Source organism: Mauremys reevesii, linkage group 8 (assembly GCF_016161935.1).
Source record: "Mauremys reevesii isolate NIE-2019 linkage group 8, ASM1616193v1, whole genome shotgun sequence".
Classification (NCBI taxonomy): Eukaryota; Metazoa; Chordata; order Testudines; family Geoemydidae; genus Mauremys; species Mauremys reevesii.
Window position 1 is genome coordinate 88,627,073 of NC_052630.1, and position 17,565 is coordinate 88,644,637.

At 40.4% G+C, this 17,565-nt stretch overlaps 1 protein-coding gene across 2 annotated transcripts in view; it reads left to right on the forward strand.

Annotated features, from left to right (window-relative positions):
- Positions 1–17,565, forward strand: part of LRRC40 (leucine rich repeat containing 40) — a 33,360-nt gene that overhangs the window by 1,062 nt on the left and 14,733 nt on the right. For both annotated transcript variants that reach the window (XM_039483081.1, XM_039483082.1), the window contains exons 2-11: positions 785–966; positions 2,313–2,386; positions 4,299–4,428; positions 5,072–5,195; positions 6,370–6,512; positions 7,918–8,090; positions 8,444–8,534; positions 12,609–12,654; positions 15,289–15,397; positions 17,036–17,143. In XM_039483081.1, coding sequence (XP_039339015.1) covers positions 785–966; positions 2,313–2,386; positions 4,299–4,428; positions 5,072–5,195; positions 6,370–6,512; positions 7,918–8,090; positions 8,444–8,534; positions 12,609–12,654; positions 15,289–15,397; positions 17,036–17,143 — 1,180 coding nt within the window. The remainder of the gene's footprint in view (positions 1–784; positions 967–2,312; positions 2,387–4,298; positions 4,429–5,071; positions 5,196–6,369; positions 6,513–7,917; positions 8,091–8,443; positions 8,535–12,608; positions 12,655–15,288; positions 15,398–17,035; positions 17,144–17,565) is intronic.

The following is a 17,565-nucleotide window of genomic DNA, read 5'->3' on the forward strand; positions in this document are numbered from 1 at the left end:
CTCCCTTTGTGTAAGGCTAACCCTGGCAATAAGCGAGCTGATGGATTCTGCTCTAGCTGAAGCTTCTGGACAGTCCTGAGGGAAAGCACATTATAATACTCAACTCAGCTCTTGATGTTACAAAGGCATAGGTCCAAAGCCAAAAGAAAAGGATGTGGCTGTTGCAACCAAGCACAGATTATTAAAAAAGGTCCTTTAGACCAGTGGTCTCCAAACTTTTGATCTCGCACCCTTATCAGTAAAAAGTTTTTGAGCATGCACCCCCTGCTGCGCCACAGGGCCGGCTCTACCATTTTTGCTGCCACAAGCTTGGACTGTTGAAGTGGTGCTGCTCCAGCGGCACGCCTCCTGAAAGATCGTCTTGCGCACCCCACTTCGGAGACCACTGCTTTAGACAAGCAGTGGCACCTGGCTGTTCAGGAGCAGCTGGGGTTTCTGTAGATTCCCAGAATTGTAAATGCCTTTTTCAAGCCCTTTCAGTTATGAGGATCTGACACCATCCTCCTCACACTCTCCATGATGCTCAGCCAATTCATCTGGTTTAACTACAATTTATGATTACATAAGTACTTTGGTTAAGAATGAGAGCTGATCAGAAAATAGGGGGGAAATACTAGTGAAAGTAGTCACTTTTTTGTCCATTTCATTTGGACAAATGTTCCAATCAGCTCTATGAAGAATAAAGTTATTAAACATTTTTGGATAACCACAGTGACAGTAAAAGTTTAAGGTTAAATATTGGAGACATTTATTTTACAAATATGCCACTTTTGTATGTGTGTAGTACCTGCGAATGTGTGGCGAATAAATTTGGATATTCCGGAGGAAGCCCATCAAAATCTGTCTTTTGGTGCTACTGATCGTTGGTGGGAGCAAACAGATCTGACCAAACTCATCTTAGCCTCAAACAAACTGCAGTGTCTTTCTGAGGATGTCAGACTTTTGCCTGCTCTCACTGTACTGGATGTAAGTAAAGAACACCTGTTATCAGATTGTGCTTGCATTCTGGAAGGGTGGGGGAAGGACTAGATTTCCTCACAGAGGTCTCAAGTTCCCCTCTTTTGTATTAAATGCTAGATGTATTAAAGTGGTATTGATGTGTTCGTAGGGAAATATAGGAATTGTTGTATCAGATTAATGGTGCATCTAATCTAGTATCGTGTTTTTGACAGTGGCCAGAACCAAATTTTTCACAGGAAGATCCCGGATACTCCATAATGGACAATTATTATAATAACTTGCCTGTGAGGACCAAAGTCCAGTCCTCCTTGACAGAGATTTGCCTAGATGGTGTCTTTGAGGAGAAAGGGTACCTGGGGGATCTTCAGGACCCAAAACAGAATTTTGAGTCTACACTCCTTCCCCACAAACTCTCTAGGTATTTATTTAGCCACTATCACAGTTGTATCTCAGTACCTCAGGTTTCTAGTATATTAGTAATCACAAGAGCACTGCAATAGCACTGTAATATCTTGTGTTCTGGCACCTGGAGTGCTGCAGAGGCAATGTGCTCAGATCCTGTCGGCATGAAAGCATGCTCTGATGCCCTCAACAAGCTAAAACAGTGGTACTGGTTGGTTTTGGGGAGAGTTATTTCTTCTTTCCTGGAGGGAAGTTTGCCCTGGCAATGCCCTTTTCTGGATGGTAGCTGGTGAATAAGGGCATTTAGATAGGGTTCTTGGAGGATCCCTGAAGGAGTGAAAAATTAAGGAATAGATATACTCAGAATTTGGAGTCAAGTATCGAGGGGTAGCCGTCTTAGTCTGTATCCACAAAAACAACAAGGAGTCTGGTGGCACCTTAAAGACTAACAGATTTATTTGGGCGTAAGCTTTCGTGGGTAAAAAACCTCACTTCTTCAGATGCATGGAGTGAAAGTTACAGATGCAGGCATTATATAATGACACATGAAGAGAAGGGAGTACCTCACAATATTCACAGTGGCACATGAAGAGAAGGGAGTACCTCACCAGTGTTCTCCACTTGTGAGGTACTCCTGTCCACCAGTGGGAGGGAGGGCCTCCCCTGCACCTCACTGGAAGGAGGCTGTTCTTTTCGCTCTCCCCCAACCTTTTTGGTTTATCTCTCACCTCTGCTTCTCACAGCTTTTCCTGTCAACTGAGTGAAGCTTTTGTCAGACAGGTAACGCTGTAGTGTTCTATTAGTAATGAAATTATCCTGACAATTGGCACTTGTCAAAGCCTTTGTACAAAATTTTCTTTTGTATGCACGTAGCATATTTTGTTTCTTGGCTATATTAAAAAAAAGGGTATGGACAAGCAGTTACAGTTCTAAAACCTTTTTGTTTCTAGGTACATGATAATCAGCTGACATCTATTCCTTCTGCTATAGGATTTTTGGAAAATCTTCAAAAGCTCAATGTCAGGTAAATATGTTTTACAAATCTGAATACAGTAAATATGTGTCGAGTGGTTGAGAAAATTAAAATCTTCTAAAATTGTCTCCCTGTAATTTAAGATAGGCTCTCTAAACCAGCACTGTGTTCAGTGTTATTAAATATATTTGTAGCAGTGAGGGAAGAACTTTGTGAGTGTAGTCAGGCTTTCAATTTGATATTTTAGTGTAAAATTCATAAAATGACAAAGTCCCATTTTGGTCCTTGATTGTGCAAAGAGAATCATGCAGATAAACTGCTATGCCTAGGCAGACAAATTGCACAGGTATTGGGATCTGCCTTCATGGTTCTACTTGCAGGATTGAGGCCTTGATTTGTCACCTTTTTAAACTGTTATTGGTCAATGATCGTGTTCATTGGTTTTTCTATACACAGGTCTTCTGGCTAATTTTCAGAGCTTTTAGCCCAGTAACATTAATCCTTACTTGTGTAGCGTACATCTCAGACCCAAGACCCTGGATCTCTCAGGTTTCAGTTCTTAGAAATATTGTGACTAAGTCATATTTTTATCTGGAATGTGATCCCCACTGCTGATGCTTGACACATGTAAGGATGCTTGGAGAAAACAGTGATCTGAGCATGCTCACATGAGTCATGTAAAATTGTTGTGAAAATTTACCAGCTCAGATACAGAATCTACTCATTTGATTGACTGATAATAGAAAAATGTAATGACATTCCATTTGCCTGTTGAGATCTGTGGGTGGGGGTCCCCCCACCCCCTCTCCCCAATATCTTCTGGGACTAGTTAGTGAATAGAATTCTGCCAAGGCAACCCTAAAAACAAATGGACAGAACTTCTTTCACGAAGAAGGCCAACATTATTTGTATTTAAACCCACTCAGTGAAAGAGTGGGAGTCCGAGTCTTGGAGATGTCACTGCTCACAGAAAACATATGTTGTCTCTACATTTAAATATTTTTGATGTCATAAAACTTCAGTTTGATAAATGTACACTATATGGTGTTACTCCTGTCACGTGACAAATAAGGATGTTGAAGATTCTGGGCACTAAGGATGGAATTTTTCAAAAGTGCAAAGGGAGCTACGCACCAAATTCTCTTAACTCATTAAAAGCCAACGAGAGTTGGGGATTAAATTCCTTCATTACTTCTGAAAGTCTTGGCCTAAGTTACTATATATAGCAAGGTGCATTGCTTACTGGTGATTAGGCGCTTGATCTGAAGCACACTGAAGTGAACTGAAGTTTGTCCATTGACTTCAGTGAGCTTTGGCTCAGATCCTGGACTTGCAAGGCACCTTCACAAGCCTTTATGCTCTTTTTTTTTGTCTCTGTATTGACAGAATTTGTTTTTGTACTTCATGAACATATTTAAAACACTGAAAACCTCAATATTTGGGTTTTGATATGATCAGGGAAGGCCTTCCCTCAGTCTTGTGGTAGTTTTTAAGTTTTCATCTATTAATTCTTCAAAGGGGCATGTGCGCTCAGTCTAACAGCTTCAGTTTAAAAGATAAAAAGTACTCTTCATATGGAATGTGTTTGACAATGAAACTTTAAAAGCTTATTTGTGTTGAAAAGTGGTTCTTACCATATGAACCTTCAGATTTGTGGACTGAAAAATATAGGTACAATTTTCTTTAAGATGCTGTCTGGTAGAATAGCAACTTGGCAAGATTCAGCTGAAGTGTAACTTCAGATGGTGGTTTAAAGTCGTCTTGAGCAAATAAACATAGGGGCGGACAACCTAGAAAACTAACCATTCAAAATCTGCTTAATATTTATATCCATTTACATTTGCACTACTACCTTAACCCTGGCTTGCACAGTGCTGTGTGAAACAGAAATATTTCACAAACAGTTGAGTTTAGAACAGGTTCATACTGATGTATCCCTTCACATTTATTATTTTATTACTAGTCACAACAAGCTGAAAAATATTCCAGAAGAGCTGATACAGTTGAGACACTTGAAGAGCCTGCTTCTCCAACACAATGAGCTGAGTCACTTGCCAGATGGGTTTGGACAGCTTATCAGTTTAGAAGAGTTAGTAAGTTGCATCTTTTTCTAATGGGTTTTGCTATTGGCAGTTCAAAAAGCCTGTCTTTGACAGGGCTACCACCTACACCCACTTCATAAGTGTTTAAAAAAAATATTCTAATGATTGCTGGGTACCATTGGATGTGACACTATGTCTGATTGAAACCATGTTCTTTAGTTTGCCAAACTTTTTGCAGCATCACACTTAGCTAAAGACAATAGATGGAAAGTTTATCATCTTGAAGTTAATATTAAACCCTTTCCAAAGTCTTTCAGATGTGTAGCAAAAAAATCAAAGGGACCTGGGCTCCTAAGTCACTGACGCACTTGTGAATATCCCCCCCATGGTTGTCATCATGGACAGTTCAATGAAATAATCTATCAATACATAGTAGTGGTTAAAGAAAAGCCAACAAAATGTAAGAATGTTTGAAGCATGGGATAGAAAAACTACTGTAGTTGACACTACTCTCACCACTGCTGGAGAACTATGTCTTCTGCTCTTGTCCCTAAATGAGGGAAACTGCCAAACATGCTACCCAACTACATTTGATGTTCTCTCTCAGTGATTAACTTTGCACATGGGCTGTTTCTAAACACTCTTCAAAGCCATTTTGTCTACCATGTCTCAATTATTTTTTTTCTCCACCCAGGATCTTTCCAACAACCAACTTGCAACCATTCCATCTAGTTTTGCTTCCCTAACCAGTTTGGTGCGGCTCAATTTGGCCCATAACCAACTGAAGAACCTGCCGGCAGAGATCAGCGCAATGGAAAGTAAACGAGTTTCCCACAGCATTTTAAATGTCTTACAATAAGTCTATAGTCTCTTATCTTGAAAGATGTTGCTTGCATTTTTATTGCAGCTGAATAAATAGGTATAATGTGAGGTATTGTAAATGGTTGAAATAAGTCATAGCTCGTGGGTTCTCCTGGATATCAAACTTCAGGTTTCCAATAGCTGTCATTTCTTGATAGAATGTGAGGAGCAATCAAAGAAGAGCAAAGATAAACCTTGTTCTGCTTAGAGGCTAGTGTTCTGGTTAAGATTATATAACAGATGAGCCTTTCCCTTGTTCTGCTTAGAGGCTAGTGTTCTGGTTAAGATTATATAACAGATGAGCCTTTTCCTTATGGCATATGCTGTATGGAAAACCAAGTGCATAAAGGAGGTGATGGAATTAGAGCTGGAGAAAGTATAAATGGATTATTTGTAAAAGTTCAGTCTTAATCTTTGAATCACCTTAAATCATCAGGCTTAATAGCCATTTAAGCTAAATATGGGCCGTAATTGCTGTAGCAGATAAAGAGGAACAGATTGTGTACTGATGGTAGACTGTTAGGCTCGGTCTACATTGGAGGGAATCGATCTTAGTTACGCAACTTCAGCTACGTGAATACCGTAGCTGAAGTCAACATACTTAGATTGACTTACCATGGTGTCTTCACCATGGTGAGTCGACTGCTGCCGCTCCCCCGTCGACTCTGCCTGCACCTCTTGCCAAGCTGGAGTGCAGGAGTTGACCGGAGAGGCCTAGACTAGACGCAATAAATTGATTCCCGCTGGATCGATTGCTGCCCGCTGATCCAGCCGGTAGTGAAGACATACGCTAAGTTTCTAAACTGACATAGTTGAAGTGTGTGTAGACCAGCTTGTGATCCCTCCATACCACCTCCAAACAAGGCCTGCTATGTGGCCAACCCTCTGCATTGTCATTGAATACTTAATATTTAATGTGCATAGAGTACTCTGAAAATCTTTGAAGTCTGTTTATAATTAGACAAACAGAAAGCTTTTGCAAACACTGAAGGTGTAGGTATTTCTGAAATTGACAGCTGCCACACAAAGCTTATTTTAGAAAAGCATATTTCTGTGTGCTATCTGCGTCTCTAGTAGATGTTTTAGAATTCTTGATATTTCAGTTTTTCACCACTGAAATTATTTCTCTAGGCTTAAAACAACTGGATTGTACTAAAAACCAGTTGGAAACCATACCTTCTGAATTGGCCACCATGGCATCTTTAGAACAGCTTTATCTAAGAAAAAATAAATTACAGTATTTACCAGAATTTCCATCATGCAAGTTACTGAAGGTAAGTTTTGTTACAGCTTTTGTAATCTAAATGTGTTCAGAGTAAATTTTTTTCTTAACCATGCTTTGCCGTTGTGAACATGTAAATTATCACAAATTACTTTAAACATTAATCTTAAACTATAATGCTAGGCACAGAATTGTTATCAGTGTTCACAGTAATAACAGTTTCAAGTAACAGTTAAACTGGAAGACAAATCTACAACTATCTTTAAATTTGGGAAAATAAAAATGTGGATTAAAGGGAATGACTGAAAAAACTGAATGTAATAATATACAGTAGATATGTAATTTATACTAGTCTCTAGAAATGCTTCTTTGTTCCAAGCATTTTGTAAAATAATGGGATGTCCATCTGATCTGTACCTAACAGGAAGATGGATCTGTCTTGAGTAAGAATATTCTGAAAGCTTATATGAGAAGCACATCTCTCCATGTATAGACTGAAAATTCTATTCACATTTGTTTTGTGATTTGAGAACTGCATCTTGAGTGCAGAAGGCAAGACCTAAAATAAATCCCATTGACATCTGCAAGGCCTGTTTTTGTTGCAGTTTGTGAGTCATATAGATATACACAGTTGTATAGTGTAAACCTATAGCAAAACCTACCTGGATCAATGTGCTGTGATGTCTGAAGATCCAGATTTACTGGAAAGGAAGTTATTCCTAGCTTTTTGTTGCAAGGAAGATATATAGTCTTTCTATACATACAAACCCTATACCCAATGTTCGTTTGTGACCAGAATTCTTAATACTTGATGATGCAGGATCTTGCATATTAGCTGAGTGACAGACTACAGAATGCTTATTGTTTTGTCTTCTGTATGTAAGTGGGGAGCATACAAGGGAACCTACCCCCTTTCTTTTCTACATACTTCTCTTCCTCCCATGCTTTGAGACATGTATGCTTTGAGAGCATATCTGCTTTATTTACAGTTAGCCCCATAACTTTTTAATACTAATCATCAGTTAGTATAAGTGTCTTTGGTGGGGGACAGTAGTTTTTTATAATATGAGAAAAATATACGAAAGGGCTATGAAGGAAATGGAAAGAAATTCTCCTCTTTAGTAATTAGGCCATGTTCTATTGTTATTGTAAATGAATTATCTGTGGTATCAATAACAATGATAGTGTTGTTACTTTTCAATAACAAACCCTTCAGAAATGGGATAAGCAACAGAGCTTTAAGGACAAAAAAGATTTAAGGCTAACATTTTCAAATGTGGGTTCCTGCAGTTAGGTTTTTAAGGCCAAGATTTTCAGAAGTGACTTGTAATTATGAACATTACCCCCTTCACTTTGTCAAGTTGGACACCCTAAAATGGAGGTGCAGTGTCAGAATTGAGATGAGTAAATTGCATTTTGCCACAGAAATATAATTTTGATGCTCTCTGCTTCAATAGGAGTTACATGTTGGTGAAAATCAGATTGAAGTGTTAAGTGCAGAGCATCTTAAGCATCTGAATTCTCTCTGCGTGTTAGAGCTTAGAGATAACAAGCTAAAATCACTGCCTGATGAAATTACTCTGCTTCAGGGGTTGGAGCGACTTGACTTAACCAACAATGATATCAGTAGGTAAGATTAAAAACCACATGAATCTGTGGTGAGGCATAACTAATGAAATCAATCTTCATTGTTTGAAGCAGTGAATTATTATTCTAATAATTCTGTAGTTATAAACTTACATTGTGCTTCAGTATTTTTGTAAAACAACTAAATTATTCGGTTATAAAATAAAATTGAACCCTGAGGTGGTTCTTCTAATTCACTTTACCTTTTGTGGTCTTGATTCCACTACATCTTCTTTCTTACATGTGATAGCCTTGTGTATCTAAGATTCAGAATAGTAGGTGATCTGACTGACTGGTGCTAATAATATTCTAGTTTTGTTGAAGTCACTCTCTGAAATGAGCTACTTCTATTTGCAGCTTGCCTTGTGCTCTGGGGAATCTTCCTCAGTTGAAACTCCTGGCATTAGAGGGAAATCCTTTGAGAACTATTCGAAGAGACATGTTACAGGTAAGTACGCTTAGGAATCAAATATAGCTTGATATATCAAACTATGTTAAGGGAGTTTATTAAAATTACAAAGGCAAGCTCTCAAAAGTTAGGGAATGCCAGAATTAAGGTTGATTGTGTAACCTTAATTCATGTTGTCTCCTGCCATGTGTATGCATTGTGATAGTCTTTAGTTACATTATTATATCCTGTCTTTTTCCACAGAACCCCTACCTTATTCAGTGCACATAATGGAAGATGATAAATTAATGAGCAGCTATTCAATAGTTTTTTCTCCTCGTTCTTCAGTGTGTGGCCTGCATACAATTCAAACCCTCTTCTGAATACAGAATTATTAATTTCCTTGTGGGCTTTTCTGTGGCACTGTGAAGGAATTGACTCCTTGTGGCCGGGTGCAGGTGTAGCAGGCTCTCCTCTTTCTGGGTATGCCCTGCAGATAACCGCTCCAGCCCTGTAATGGTCTGGCCCCTCTTGTGACTCAGCCCTCTGTCCAGGTCACATATTTGTCTGCCCTTTTTCGGATATATAAAGAGACCAGCAATAGACAGACCTATGGTCAGGCGAAGGCTCCAGAATTCACCTGGTCGGGGTCTCAGAGTCTTGACTTTTCTTTTACTTCAAGGTCTTCTCTTGTCCAAATTCCCCCATATGAAGAACAGGCACCTGCCCTCTCCTAGGGTTCCAATTTCAGGTGCAATAGTAGGCAGCTATATTATGCACCCAAAATACTATGCTGCTGCTTCCCTGGATCACTTCCTACTAGTCCCCTCTTTCCCAATGCATAGTCACTAAAAAACTGAAATCAAAGGTAAAGTCTCAGACCTTCTGCATGTCCTTTCTCTTTGGGTTTGGCAAAGTCACCACAGCCAGAAAGCTCAGGCAGCTGGCCCACCTGCAGTGCTTCTTCCCAGGAGCTGCATGTGAAGGTTACTTTATCTCCATTGTCTTTCCTTCCTACAGAGCTGGTCTGTTCTCCTTTTGAGCTCCTCCTCCAAGCCATACATGCTTTGCAGGAGTGGCAGGGTAGGGTTCCCCAGGCCCAGAGTTGGTTCTTAATTCCTCCTTCCTGGTACAGGGTTTGAATACCCCGTCACAGGGTCTTATCACTATAGTATCTGAGTGCTTCAGAATTTTTGTTTACAATACCCCTCTGAAGTGAGGGTATGGTATTATCCCCATTTTACAGATGGAGAACTTAGAAATTAAGGTCAGAAGTATCCGCTAATTTTGGCTGCCCAGTTTGAGACAGCTAGAACCTGATTTTTCAGAGCACTTAGCATTATATAGCACTCTATGTGTTCCTCATTTACTGGTGCCTAATTTAAGATCCTGGGATCTGATTTACAGAAGCACTGAATCACACAAAACTGCAGCTGAAGTCAATGGGAATTGTGCTCTGAACATACAATCAATAACCACATATGAAAAGTTTGGTTTAAATGACTTTCCTAGCATCATATAGAAGCTCTGTGCCACAGGCAGGCATAGAATCCAGTTCCCCAGAACAGCATTCATCTGCTGTAACCACGAGACCATCCATTTTCTTTCTGCAACTGTCTGCCTTGTTCATTACACACCTTTCAGGGCACACATTTACATGGGGTGCGTCAGGTTACAGCTCCTCTCCTGACTCCTCCAAAACCTCTTACTGAGATTCTGACTGTGCTTCTCCCCTCACCTCTTGATTTTTGCATACCCCGTCTGTGGCTCCACAAAATTGCAGGACCACTTTGTCAACCTCCTGGTGTTGACCAATATGGCCACCCATCATACCAGGAGGAGGAAGCTGGATGCGGGGGATGCTCTTTGACTGTGGAGCCTATTTCCGTTCCCTTCTCCAATCATGCCTCTGAGCAGAGTCCATGGACTCCCTGGACTCCTTTGAGGAGCAGTGGGTGCTGTCAGGGGTTTGCTGCTCGGGGTCCCCCTCTGGATCTCTGATTTAAAAATTTTTTTTTTAACCTTTGGAAAAACAGGTCATTTGTTGTCCCCAGAAATCAATTGTGGCCTGGGCTTAGTGGTTCATCCTCCTTAATTGAGGGGGCTGGCCTTTAGTTATGAGTGGGCCTAAACCTTTATGCGTCAGTACTACAAGTAGTACTTCAGCTTCTGCAATACTTCCAGTTTCTGCAACAAATGGGGCATGGATCCTGTGGGAAAAATAGTATGTGAGCATGGAACTAAAGACTGTATCATAGTGCAGTCATAAGGGGGGCAAATTAAGGTTTCATAGGCAACACTAATTCTGGCACTTCCTAACTTTTGGGTGCTTAACTTAGGAACCTTAATAATGTTCTTTTGCTTTTTAAAAAATCAGAAATTCCATCATTTGCTATTATACTGAAACCCACATGGTTCATCACCAGGGTTGGAACCATTAGGTTCTCCACACAGACCTCTGCCGCTTGAGCTAACAGAGTAACTGATAATAAGTAAGGTGTCCACCTGGAGTGCTGTCCTCAGAGAGGATGACAGACCCACTTTGCCTGTGGGTTTGACATATATTAGCTCATAGCAGAGGAACGGTGAGACTCAGAAAACTTGGATTCTTCTCCAGGTTCTGGAGGGGAGTGTTCTCTAGTGGTTGGAGATCCTTCTGCCCTGTCTCTTCCAACCTGTCCCAGTCCTGTCTCTTCCCCATCCCTGGCTCCTTGTCCCAACCCCATTCTTCTTCCCTACATAGTCTCAGTCTCCATTCCTCAAGCTTCTCAGTCTCTGTGCCTAGCCAGTCCTAGTCTCCCACTCCCAAGTTGCCTGTTTGAGTCCCAGTTCCCTCCCCCCCTCCATTCCTAGTTTCTCTTGTTTCTACCCCAGCCCAACATCTTGTCCTCTGTCTTCTGGCACCAACCAGTTCCACCTGGCTCCTTGTTTGATCTGTCTCATCTGTTCCAAGCCTCTCACACTAGGTTCTTCATTCCATCTCAGTCTCCCACCCCAACCCTGCCTGGATCCTTGTCTCAGTCTCCGATCTCTGTTTCCTTTTCCCAGTCTTTTTGCCCTGCCAATCCCAGTACTCTCCCCATAGCCCAGTTCCTTGCCAAATGTCTTAATTCCCCCCACTAATTTCTAATCACAGTCTCCCTCCAGCTCCTCTGCAGATCTCAGTGATATACACTCCAGCATTCTGGTAAAAATTTTTCCCCTCAGCGCCTTTCAGTCCAAGTCTCCTCCATCACCAGCTCCCAATCCTGGTCTCCTTGCTCAACCAGACCCAGCTTCCCTTCCCTCTTGGACTTTTAATCCCAGTCTCCATCCTCCCCCAACTCCGAGTCACAGTTTCTCTCTTCCCCTCCTATCCAGTCCCAATCTCACTAAGCTCCTTGTCCCATCCTTTCTCTGCTGCTAGTCCAGCTCTTGTCCCCTCTGCATTCCAGTTAGGTTCCCTTCTCCATGCTGCCTGGGTGTCAGCAGGGAGATCACTGAGAGCACTTCAAATACAGGCTACATTTCCTACCCTGCAGCAGCCAGAGGTGGCAATTACAGGAAAAATCTGGCTTCACCCCTGTATTCTGAGGCAGGCAGAAACATGCCCAGTCACTTTGTGGGGAAGAGCGTACAGAAAACTGAAATGATAATTCTGTGAGGAGCTCTCTACTGAGCGTGTGTGAACTGAGATTTTTTTCAAGGGTTTATTACATTTAGCTGAATCTGGGTGGATGTTCACAGGAACAGCGAAAGGCCCACCCCCTGCCAAATTTCAAGTCTTTGCTCCAAAGCATGGAAGCATTAGAGCTTTTTAAAGAAAAGGTTACCATAATTTTTTAACATTGGCAAAACAATGTGGTTTTCTCTGACTTCATTCTTGGAAATGATTGACATTTCCCCCAAAAAATTAGCCTGAGGCAGATACCAGACATGGAAATCTTCAGCCCAAATGGTTAAAGTTTTTGGCAAAGTTGATAATCAACTGAAAACATGATCTTGTAGTGGGAAGTGTCAGGCAACCGTAATAACATGCAGTGCTATGAGCTTTCCCTACAATACTGACCCTTTTCATCCATCATTTCTAATAAAATTTCAGAAATACTGATTGACAGGTGCTTTTATCTTCATGTTTTTTCTCTGCATTTTTAGAAAGGCACCCAAGAACTCCTGAAGTATCTGAGAAGCAAAATCCAAGGTACAGTATTACTTTGCAACTTGTTGAAAGGAGAGACTCTTATTTAATTAATTAAACTGTTGTGGCTTTAAATGCATTAGAACTTAGAACAGTTGCCCTGGTTATCTTGTCCAGTTCTCCTAATATGATTAACAGTGCTCTTTTTCCTCAACTGATTTGATCTTGGAAGACATAGATGCTACATTTGAATCTAGCCTCTACCTCTCTGGGTAGGAGAGTCAAAAAGCTATGTAATAGTATGAAAGACCGTGGATAAAATTTCCAAAAGCACCTAAGTGAAAAATAAGAAAATAGATTGGGAGGGGTGGGAACTGAGCCCTCTCTAGCCCTAGCCACCCCACTGCCTGTGCTTGTTTCTGCTCTTTTTGAGAGAGAAAATGTGCACCATGAACCTTTCTAACTTGTTTCTCAGGATCTTTCATTTAAATGTCTCTGTTATAAAGCTAATGGGAAAAAAATATGGTAGTATGCCTGAAAACAAATTAAATTATCTATCTAGATTTTTTATTTAAATGGTAAATAGGTGTGTGTGTGTGTGTGTGTGTGTATGTATGTATATATATATATATATATATATATATATATTACCTCATACACTTAGGAATTTAGAGAAATTTCTCCATTTAATGTAGAAGGGGCCTTGGTAGCTTATAGCCTGAGCATAGCTGTTTGAATACACATACTCAGGACCATTTTTCCTTCTAGTATAATACCTTTCACTGACTATGTATGGTTGATTTATTCCTTTTTATAATGTGTATCTCTTTGCACCAGAAGATGGCAGTATTAAACAATCAGTTTAGTGCCTTGTACAGGGTTGCACATGGCTTTTGAAATGTCAGGTTCTTCGATATTGTCCTGAAAAAATAAATTCTAGCACTAACTGGGTAAAGTGTGTATGGATATAGGTAGTTTATCAGACTCAGTTTATATAGAGATGCTATGCTGTAGATGATAGTTATACGTACACTTACTGCAATATCTATCTAGGTATTGCACCTGTTACTATGAGGTCTGAGAGCTAGATAAACTGAAGACTGCAGCAGTCCTTTTCATAGAAGTTTGGCTTGAAAAATAATGCATGTTGTTATTTTTGACCCCTCTGTAGTAAAAGCGTGACTGGATGTGTTAAAAGATAGGAAACAAAGGGTAGGTATGAATGGTCAGCTTTCAGAATGGAGAGAGGTAAATAGTGGTGTCCCCCAGGGATCTGTTCTGGGACCAATCTATTCAACATATTCATAAATATCAGGAAAAAGGGGTAAACAGGGAGGTGGCAAAATTTGCAGATTATACAAAATTACTAAAGATAGTTAAGACCCAGGCAGACTGCAAAGAGCTACAAAAGGGTCTCTCAAAACTGCGTGACTGGGCAACAAAATGGCAGATGAAATACATAGTAATACACACTGGAAAGCATAATCCCAACTATACATATAAAATGATGGGGTCTAAATTAGCTGTTACCACTTAAGAAAGAGATCTTGGAGTCATTGTGGATAGTTCTTTGAAAACATCCACTCAATGTGCAGCGGCAGTCAAAAAAGCAAACAGAATGCTGGGGATAATTAAGAAAGGGATAAATAATAGGACAGAAAATATCATGTTGCCTCTGTATAAATCCATGGTACGCCCACATCTTGAATACTGTGTGCAGACGTCGTTGCCCCACCTCAAAAAAGATACATTGGAATTGGAAAAGGTTCAGAAAAGGGCAACAAAAATGATTAGGGGTATGGAATGGCTTCTGTATGAGGAGAGAGTGATAAGATTGGGACTTTTCAGCTTGGAAAAGAGACGGCTAAGGGGAGATATGGTTGAGGTCTATAAAATCATGACTGGTGTAGAGAAAGTAGATAAGGAAGTGTTGTTTACTACTCATAACACAAGAACTAGGGGTCACCAAATGAAATTAATAGGCAGCAGGTTTAAAACAAATAAAAGAAAGTATTTGTTCACACAATGCACAGTCAACATGTGGAACTCCTCACAGAGGATGTTGTGAAGACAATAACAGGGTTCAAAAAAGAACTAGATAAATTCATGGCGGATAAGTCCAGCAATGGCTTTTAGCCAGGATGGCCAGGAATGGTGTCCCTAACCTCTGTTTGCCAGAAGCTGGGAGTGAGCGGCAAGATGGATCACTTGACGATTACCTGCTCATTCCCTCTGGGGCACCTGGCACTGGCCACTTTCGGAAGACAGTATCCAGGGCTAGATGGACCTTTGGTTTGACCCAGTAGAGCCATTCTTATGTTAATCTATATCTGCTCCCATTCATTTTTTCATAAGTGCTGCTTAAAGTCTGTATAGTTTCCTTTCTTAGTGGAAACTAGGCTTAGAATATAGTTGTACTTTCTGACAGATTCTTATACTAACCCATGGGTACATGGTGTCTCAAAGTCTGTTGCTGCAGCTTCATACATGCACAGTTATAGATTTGGATTCTTTAATCCTCTGGATTTACTAAAGAGATACATTCCAGACTGTTCTCTAACCACTGACACCATTTTCCTCAAGATGACAGATAACAAACAGTAGGAACTCTAGAGAGAGGGTACTGCATGTGTGCTTATACAAGTGTTAACATCTATTAAATGCTGTTTTTTACATGTATGGTTATGTTTTCTCTAGATGATATAACTAGCCCAAATGAGGGGTCTCCTGTGACAGCCATGACTCTTCCAAGTGAGTCAAGAATTAACATTCATGCCATAACTGCATTAAAAGTATTAGAATATAGGTATGTGTTTCACAAAGGCTATTTTTAGAACTATAAGAATCCTTTCTTTTACATTTCCTTTGTTTTCAGACTCTCAGTGCTAGAGCTGGTCAAAATATTTTGATGAAACATTTTTCTGCAAAAAAACATTGTTTTATCAAAACTGAAACATTTTGTGGAAATGTATCAGTTTGGACAAAAATTTCATCAAGAAGATTTCTTGGGTCAAGACAGCCAGAGAGCCAGGCACTCATCCAGAACTGCCCAGTGATTAGGACACACATCTAGGATGTGTGGGATGTCTGCACTGCAATTAGACACCCATGGTTGGCTTGTGTCAGCTGACAGGCTTGTGGCGCTCAGGCTGCAGGGCTGTTTAGTTACGGTGTAGACGTTTTTGGCTCAAGCTGCAGCCTGAGTTCTGGAACTCTCCCACCTTGCAGGGTCCTAGAGCCCAGTCTCCAGCCAGAGCATGGGACATCTACACTTCAGTTAAACAGCCCTTTAGCCCAAGTCTTGTGAGACTGAGCCAGCTGGCACAGGCCAGCTATGGATTTTTAATTGCAATGTAGATCTACCCTGGGAGACCAAAGTTCAAATCCCTGCTCCAAACCAGGCAGGACTTGAACCTCGATCTCCCACATCCCAGGTAAGGGCCCTAACCACCACTTTCTTGTCTATTTTGGTCTGTCTGTCTCTTGCACATAGGTTTTTTTTTTTGTGAAAAATTCAGAAGGTTTCATTTTCGTTCCAACTGGGAATGAAAATAAATTCCAAAACCTCTAACATTTTTGCAAGGAAGAATTCTGGTTTTCTGACCAGCCCTATGTGGTGCATACCAGACATGCAGAGATCCTAAACTCTTGCACATCCTGGTATTGCTTCTGTATCTTTTTATTTTGTGTGCCCTGTAACAAGCATGGCAGAGTTTCCTTAAAGCTCACTGAAATGTTAATGCATCAGACACTTTTAGCACCTTTTATCAGATCTCAAGAGTTTTAGAAACATTAAGAAATTACCCTCCCAAAACCCCTTTGTGGTTTGTAAGGAATCTCTTCAACTACTTTTGAAATGTAAGCAATGCTTCAAAGGTTAGGTCAAGAAGTGGAAAAAAAAATACCACATCCACTTGAAACTGCAGGGTGTGTGCACAATGTAATTATTGGAGCTGGAATAGGGCCAGAACAATAGGGTTAATGCCCTTTCTCTAATGAAAAGTGCCATGGGATCTTTAATTACCACAAATGTTCAGAAATTCAGCGTTATTTCTCATCTGAAAGATGACCACTCCAGCATCAGGGACCCTGTGGCACTATACTGGGGCATTGGCTCTGAGGTAAGAGTGACACCTATGTAGACCCATTATCTTTTCCTCTGGCACTTACATGTTTGAGGTATTGATTTGGCCCAAGACTGTGCATCTTCTAAGATCTGACAACAGATCAGGATCACAGCATGAGGTGATAAAATTGCCTATGCACGAGGTACCATGGCACCATGTTCTGATAGCCTTCTGGTTAAGAGGAATTCAAAAACATCCACATTTCAGTAAATGTTTCTGCTGATTATCTTTCTAAAAGAGGAAGAATGCCCAGTTAATGAACAGAGAATGATTGACATGTTCATGTTACTCTGCTAAATAAGATGCTTTTTGTTTAGTGAGAAGCGAGCAGCTGTGATTCCTGATGAAATATTTAATGCAGTCGGAAGCAATTCTGTCACTACTGTAAACTTCAGCAAGAATCAGCTGAATGAAATTCCAAAAAGGTATAGCTACTTCTTAGTAGATGTCACTCCACATCCTGATGGTTCTTTTCTCTCCTGGTCAATCAGCAATATATTAAAGCGTGTTTTTAACCTTGCTGCCAAGAATATTTACTCCATATCTTAATTTCTACTTCAAGACGTATTTTATGTTATGATGCTATGAATAAGACAATTGCACCTTTTCTTAAAAAGGACTTTGCTTATTCCAAGTAGTGTGCAGGTATCTTACATAGATGCTAATTGTAAGTGAAAGAAACCTAGCTAGGAGAAGAGATGGCTGAGTAATACTTTCATTACACACATGCATGAATGTGTGTGTGTGTTTTTATTTTTTTGCTCTGCTAAGAGTTGTTGAAACAAATGAGGGGATACTTCATTGACACCTCACATAATAAAAATGCAGTACAGCCAGTTGACCGGTT